Genomic DNA, 7869 nt, shown 5'->3' with positions numbered 1-7869 from the left:
GTTTATAATATGAACAATAATATAACAGTTGTTAAAATCTCTTCAAAAGCACTACTAAAACATTTTGAAATTTGATTTATTAATGCCACAAGACAAAAACAATGATTCATAAGTAGTGTTAACACCACCACATTCATTGTAGCATATTCTAGAGAAAACCATTAATTTAAATTACATAATATTTTAATTTTTGAGTCGGTTCTTTCAAGGATGTCTAGAATAATTAAATGAGAACATTTTAAAATATTCTTGTAGTTTTCAGGTATAAGAGCAAAAAGCACACCGATCTCTGGATAAATATGCTCATTTTCATCACTTATTAATTACAATAAACACTCCAGTCTTTAATCTTGTAATAATCTGTGCCAAATGTTGATTTTCAGTTGGTCCAAAATCTCTTTGTTGGACCTGTGGACTCATGTGTCAGATGGTCTCATCGAGGTTTTTTTTGTCATACCTCGTCTCACTTATACGATAAACACATTCTGCCTTTTCATTAAAATATGGAAATCTGTAACAATCACTTCAATACAAAGTATTTGTTTAGATTTTAAGTATAGTAGGTAATTCAGTCTAAAATGATGAACAGCAAATCACCATACACAATCAATTATCTGTAGGTCATTTCATATATGTGAAGAAAAAAACAACAAAAGACCATTAAGGCATCTTATAAAAATACTGTGTTCTGATTTCACTCGTCATGCGTTGAGTTTCTTGAGAAGATCCAAAGCATCTTTATGTACCTGTGTTGGGTCAGAAATGAATATTACAGCTCAGTATATGATATAACAGACAGATAAACATGACTGTGAGAACCTGTTTGTCTTCTTCTGTGACTGCAGGATAATCGTGTGCTTTATTGAGCCACAACACGGCCTTCTCGCGGTCACTCAACATCATGTACGTCTTTCCCAACATCAGCAGGTTCTTACTGTAGAAATTTGGCTCGACTAAGAGAAATGACAGTTTGTTACAGCTGCAGTCTGTCACACACATGAAAATACAGTTAAAGTGTTTGTTTTTACGGCACCTTCTTCAGCTTTCAGGAAATATGCCAAAGCCTGACAGAGACAAAACACACAATCATTTGATTGTTGCAAGACAGTTTTAGCACCAAATGTTTTAGTGGTTACAGAAACATATCGTCTACAATCCAAATAACATTTCAAACGTGTGTAAGTGATTATGAGCAGCTGCATTTGTTCGTTTCTTTGACCTCTTCATAAGTCGCCGTCGGAGGTGATGCAAAAATAACAGCTGCAACTTTACGTTGGTACCAGGGTAATTCAGCAAATGCAAAACACCTGCAGAAACACAGACGGTCAGAGATCCACTCAAAGGACAGTCCTTACAGAAGTCATCCATTATTATTCATGGTTTAAATGCAAACTCACCAGTAACCCAGAATATGGATAGAAGTTGCATCTTTTGGATTGAGTTCAATTGCTCGCTGCAGATATTAAAGACATTTCACTCATCGATTCATTAAGTGCTGTTCTGTATTCAACATTTCATCATCTCACCTGCAGATGATCTTTAATGATGTAGGAATTTCCTATTTTCACTTTGATCCCTTCATAATCACCAACATCACTGAGACAAATGGCGTACCACTGCGGAGAAAATCATATAAAACTCAAGAGTTACTCCACTGCACTCACTGTAAAACTCATTTCCATCAGTACTCTCATACTTATCAGTTATTTTGTACTTTGTGAGCAGCAAATGAAGATTCGTTTTTCTCCAGCGCTCTCTTGGCGAAGTCGAAGGCCTCATATGTGAGTCGTTTCTTGTCTTCGGTTGTGATGCTGGACAGTAAAGAGAGATCACGAGATGCTCGAGCCAAACGCCACAGAAACTCTGCATCATCACTGGACACACAAGAGGAAACACTGTCCATGACAAGAACTAATCTGTTAGCATGATCTTGATCTTGTACTCATTAAGGTGCTGCTCAAACCAGCAGCCTGCGGAGAAAAACATCACCAGTACTTTCTAAATTCAGACCTGGTAAACTTCATTTTATACCTGTTTGTGTTCTACTGAAACTTTGGCAGTCTGGATCAGTTTGAACTTGAGTTATATTCTCAGGTGAATTTTACCTGTCTTTACATTTGTAAGACTCTTTTATCCAAAGTGATTCACAGTGCAAGGTGTATGTTGTATAAGGTCCTGTGTTCCCTGTGAATCAAACCCATGATCTGGATGACTTACCTGTCTTTATACCATCTCAGGCGTGTTTCGCCCGTCTTTATCCCGTCTCGAGCGTTTTGGCCTAACCTTACAGTGCCGCAGGCGTGTTTCGCCCGTCTTTATTCCGTCTCGAGCGTTTTGGCCTAACCTTACAGTGCTGCAGGCGTGTTTCGCCCGTCTTTATCCCGTCTCGAGCGTTTTGGCCTAACCTTACAGTGCCGCAGGCGTGTTTCGCCCGTCTTTATCCCGTCTCGAGCGTTTTGGCTTAACCTTACAGTGCCGCAGGCGTGTTTCGCCCGTCTTTATTCCGTCTGGAGCGTTTTGGCCTAACTTTACAGTGCCGCAGGCGTGTTTCGCCCGTCTTTATTCCGTCTCGAGCGTTTTGGCCTAACCTTACAGTGCCGCAGGCGTGTTTCGCCCGTCTTTATCCCGTCTCGAGCGTTTTGGCCTAAACTTACAGTGCCGCAGGCGTGTTTCGCCCGTCTTTATCCCGTCTCGAGCGTTTTGGCCTAAACTTACAGTGCCGCAGGCGTGTTTCGCCCGTCTTTATCCCGTCTCGAGCGTTTTGGCCTAAACTTACAGTGCCGCAGGCGTGTTTCGCCCGTCTTTATCCCGTCTCGAGCGTTTTGGCCTAACCTTACAGTGCCGCAGGCGTGTTTCGCCCGTCTTTATCCCGTCTCGAGCGTTTTGGCCTAAACTTACAGTGCCGCAGGCGTGTTTCGCCCGTCTTTATTCCGTCTCGAGCGTTTTGGCCTAACCTTACAGTGCCGCAGGCGTTTCGCCCGTCTTTATTCCGTCTCGAGAGTTTTGGCCTAACCTTACAGTGCCACAGGCGTTTCGCCCATCTTTATTCCGTCTCGAGCGTTTTGGTCTAACCTTACAGTGCCACAGGCGTTTTACCTGTCTTTATACTGTACCAGTAGTTGGTGGAGTTTCTGTGTCTCTCCAGAGCTGTACAGATAGTCGGAATGTTCCAAAACTTCTTCAGCTGGACAAAGAGTCAAAAGATTCAATTCAATGAACCAGCTGCAATGAGATTTTCTTTACAATGATGATGATAATCAGATGTGAATGATTCATTACCTGTATCAAGCGCACAGACTGTTGTGAAATGATTGATTCTCTCATAGATCAAATATGACAGAGGAGTCACCGTGAAAAACAATGAAGCTTTTCCGCCCTGGCAGTCACAAAACACACAAAACTGAATACAAATACAACAATAATCAATAATTAACATAAATGAAGTGACCTCTACTGTAACTGAGCGTGTTCATGAGTTCACACACACACACACATGCTGTTTAAACTCGTTCAGTTCTCTATATGATCATGAAATAAGACTCGGTTCAGATTAGGATCTTACTGAAGTTCTGATTCGATGAGTCCAAAAGCACTCGTGGATTCTCCTCATCTTCACAGTTCTGCTCACAAACCGCCTGAAAGCGCAAAATAAACTCACAGACGCCATCAGACTCGTGTGTGTTGTTCCGGTTCTGTCAAACAATGTGCGTTCAGTTATTGCTCTGCTAGAGCGGGTCTTCTTCTTCTTCTCATTAACGGTGGTTCGCAAACTTGTAAGTGCATTTACCGCCACCTTGTGTTTGTATGGGTCATAGACTGCTCTTCCTCCACACTCCCCTTTCAGATCCGCAGGACCCGCGGCGTGTTCAGTATGGCGTCATTTTTATCTCACCAGGACTTGAATTCGAAAAAGCCTGCGAATTCATGATCTTGAGTGTAATTTGATGTTATCGAAAAATGTTAGTTAATTTTAAATATTTGAAAATATTTTGTGTGAATTCACCTAAAAAAAAAAAAGCAGGTTGTGAAATTAAATGTTTTATTATTCAAGTGGTGGATTTCAGCATGTGAAAATCAGGTTTCAATATTCAGGTTGTTGAATACAGGTTGAGAAATTCAGGTGGCAAAATTTGAGGATGACATCAGGGAAAGCAAGGAAGAGCAAACAAGTCTTAATGTAATCCATCTCTCTCTTGGACAATCGCAAAGTGATAGAAACAGCTCAGAAGTAATTAATGTATATATCATCGCTGTCTGATGAAAAACATATCTCCAAAAAACAAATTTTTCAAAGCATGGAAAAACTATTTTTCTCATAAACAATCTTACAAGATACTTGTTAAACAGACTGATTAAACATCTTTTCATTGGTCATTTCGATGAACAGTTGGAAGGAGTAAAAAGTCGAAATTGCCAAATGTGGAGATCTGTGTTTTTCATCGAAAATTGACATATACACATACACACACACACACACACACACACACACACACACACACACTGCTATATATATATACACACACAGTACTGTGCAAAAGTCTTGTTTCAAAAAAGCATTTGTCTTAAGATGGTTATTTATATCTTCAGCTTTAGTGTGTCAATAGGAAATATAAATGTTTTCTTGTGAAAAATGTTGCATAGTGAGGATGTCTTCAAAAATAATGAAATAAATTGTTTTCATGTATCACTTAATGTCATACAAAGTCCAGTAAACATAAAAAAGCTAAATCAATATTCGGTGTGACCACCTTTGCCTTTAAAACAGCACCAATTCTCCTAGGTACACCTGGACACAGTTTTTCTTGGTTGTTGGCAGATAGGATGTTTCAAGCTTCTTGGAGAATTCACCACAGTTCTTCTATCTATTTAGGCTGTCTTAATTGCTTCTGTCTATTTATGTAATCTCAGACTGACCTGATGTTCAGTGGGGGTGGGGGGGGGGTCTCTGTGGGGGACATCTGTTGCAGGGCTCCCTGTTCTTCTATTCTAATCTTTTCTATTTGCAAAAGTAATGTTTGGGAGTCTAACATTTATATTTCCTATTGACACACTAAAGCTGAAGCTATAAATAACCATCTTAAGACAAATGCTTTTGTGAAACATCTTATGTGCCTAAGCCTTTTGCACAGTACTGTATGTCAGAATGTCAAATGTTAATATGAATGGATTGTCTCTCTCCACGTGGAATGTGAATGGGTTGGGGCACCCCATAAAAAGAAGGAAGGTTATTTCTTTTCTTAAATGTAAGAAATATGATATAGTGTTCCTTCAAGAAATGCATCTTTCCCTGCAGGAAGCTGAAAAATTTGGGAAGATATGGGGTGAGCATGTTTACTTTAGTGCTGGCTCAAGTAAGAGCAGGGGAGTCATTACACTGATAAGTAAACATCTACAATTCAAATGTCTCAAAAAGATTAAAGATAAATTAGGAAGAGTCATTATTGTTTTAGCAGAAATTCAGGGGCAAAGGTTGATTTTGGCTAATATTTACACACCTAACACTGATGATCAGGGCTTTTTTATAGATCTTGAAGGGATGTTGTAAGCTGCTGGCACCCCTCATGATATAATATTGGGAGGAGACTTTAAACTTTTTATGGACTCAGTCATAGTGAAGCAAAAGTGTGTAAGCCCCCTAGAGCAACATTGAGTCCCTCATTTCATCTGTTGTTGATTGCTCAATTGGAAACATTTAATCTCAGATCACGCCCTAGTGAGTTTAGAGGTGTTGCCATATATGGAGAAAAATAAATCATATTGTTGGCACTTTAATGTATCCCTTTTGCAAAATCCTGATTTTCAACAAATGTTAAAGGCTGAAATCAATGTTTATATGGAGACCAACTGGTCCTCAGTATTATCTGTGGATGTGGCTTGGGAGGCACTTAAGGCAGTTCTTAGGGGCCGGATCATACAGTATGCCTCATTCATCAAAAAATCCAAAGCACGAGAACTCGTGGAGTTGGAAGAGAATATTAAAAGTACAGAGACATAGCTCAAGCGCCGAAGGTCGTCTGATGGCCTCAGAGAATTGACCCGATTGAAATACAGATATAATACTATATTAATAATGCTTTTAAAGAATTCTATCTTGATCTCTATAGTTCCACATCTTCGTCTACTGATGAGGATATTAGAAACTTTGTGAAACCATTAGAACTTCCTAAACTGACGGCTGAGCAAAAAAATTCTCTTGATTCTAAGATAACCTTGGAGGAGCTTGGTGAGGTAATTAAGGCCTTGCCTACAGGCAAGTCTCCAGGGCCAGATGGTTTTGCCGCTGAGTTTTTTTTGGATCTTATGCTACAGAATTGGCTTCACTTTTGCTAGAAGTTTATATGGAATCATTAAAGAATGGAAAGTGTCCACCAACCATGACACAAGCCCAGATGAGTCTGATTCTTAAACAGGACAAAGATCCAAGTGAGTGTAAGAGTTACCGTCCAATTTCCCTGATCAGCTAGAAAATTTTGGCTAACCGATTAAGTAAAGTTATGACATCTCTTATACATATAGATAAGTGGGGTTTATTCAGGGCCGCAGCTCTTCTCATAACATTAGGCCTTTCATCAATATCATGTGGTCAGTGGCGAATGATCAGACTCTGGTCGCTGCCATCTCACTTGTCACCAAAAGCATTTGATATGGTAGAATGGGATTATCTTTTTAAGATTTTGGAAATGTACGGGTTCGAGAATACTATAAAACTAATAATCTATAAAACAAACTCCAGCCAATAGGCAGAATAAGCACAAAGAGCATGTAGGTTCATCCACAAAACTGTCCTGAAGGTGTGTTTTTCTACAAAATAAACTCCAGCCAATAGGTGGAACCAGCACAAAAAGAGCGCTCAGATTCTTCAAACAATCAAGCGAATGTTTAGTGAGCCGATCCAGTCGGCTGCAACGTGAGTACAACAAGATGACTTGATCCATTTACTTTATGAAGGGCATCGCTTGCTGTGGGCATTTGAATGTTTTATGGCCACCCTTAGTATCTATTCTCAATAGGAATATCAGAGCAAAAGCGACCTTCCGTTGATGTAAAAGTTTCTCGCATTCCTTGAATCGATCACGTTTCTCTCGTCGAGTTCGCAAAGTCTAGGAACAAGAAAATGCTGTGGTTCTCCCAAGAAAGCCTTCCTTGACTCGTGTAACACAAGATCTTTATCGGACAATCTCAGAAATTTTGCCAGAATTGATCGGGGCCTGTCTCCTTCCATGGATCACTGAGCCAGAACCCTGTGAGCTTGCTCGATTTCCAGCTTATGGCCTGCCATGTTGAGCAGGCTCGGAAAGAGCCCATCCAGGAATTCAACCATATCCTGTCACTCCACTCCCTCCAGGACTCCCACGATATGGACGTTATTCCGCCGGCTACGGTTTTCCATGTCCTCCAACTTCTCCCAGACACGCTCCAAATCCACCTTGGTTGCTAGCGGATTAACAGATAATTCCCTCTCCGATGACTCCAGGTAATCAATCCATTTTTCAACATCCCCCAGTCTTGTAACCACATCAGTAAACTTTGCCTCTATGGCAGTGATCGATCGACGTATCACAGCAAGATCCTCCAAGTCAGCAACAACCTTTGTCAGCATTGCCGACATGTTCAGCATCTCCCGCCGCATTTCCCGCACCTCTCCAACCAAATCAACTCCCAGGCCCGCGGCCTGCTCGGGGGTGTCAGCTTGAGCACGCAAGTGTCTTTTAATATCTCCAGAGCCCAAGGATTTTGAATTCTTTGACATATTGTCCTCCTAGAACAGTTTTGGAACAGAGTGTATCGAATCACCGGTTTATGTCATAAAAATTATTAAAACTAGCAAAGTGTGAAGAGCTCGCCATTCACACATCCAATCCTCGCATG

At 40.5% G+C, this 7869-nt stretch overlaps 1 protein-coding gene across 1 annotated transcript; it reads right to left on the bottom strand.

Moving 5' to 3' along the window:
- Positions 1–60: 60 nt before the first annotated feature.
- On the bottom strand, positions 61–3765 carry rmdn1 (regulator of microtubule dynamics 1). The gene is made up of 10 exons (XM_051686639.1): positions 3563–3765; positions 3280–3376; positions 3097–3184; positions 1715–1874; positions 1527–1616; positions 1398–1453; positions 1220–1307; positions 1034–1064; positions 820–953; positions 61–746 (listed from the first exon to the last, which is right to left on the bottom strand). Exons 1-10 carry the CDS (start codon positions 3665–3667, stop codon positions 702–704), a joined length of 894 nt encoding a protein of 297 aa, XP_051542599.1. The 5' UTR covers positions 3668–3765; the 3' UTR covers positions 61–701.
- Positions 3766–7869: the final 4104 nt, after the last annotated feature.

This window comes from Myxocyprinus asiaticus, chromosome 44 (genome assembly GCF_019703515.2).
Source record: "Myxocyprinus asiaticus isolate MX2 ecotype Aquarium Trade chromosome 44, UBuf_Myxa_2, whole genome shotgun sequence".
Lineage (NCBI taxonomy): Eukaryota > Metazoa > Chordata > Actinopteri > Cypriniformes > Catostomidae > Myxocyprinus > Myxocyprinus asiaticus.
This window is presented reverse-complemented; position numbering and strand designations above follow the sequence as displayed.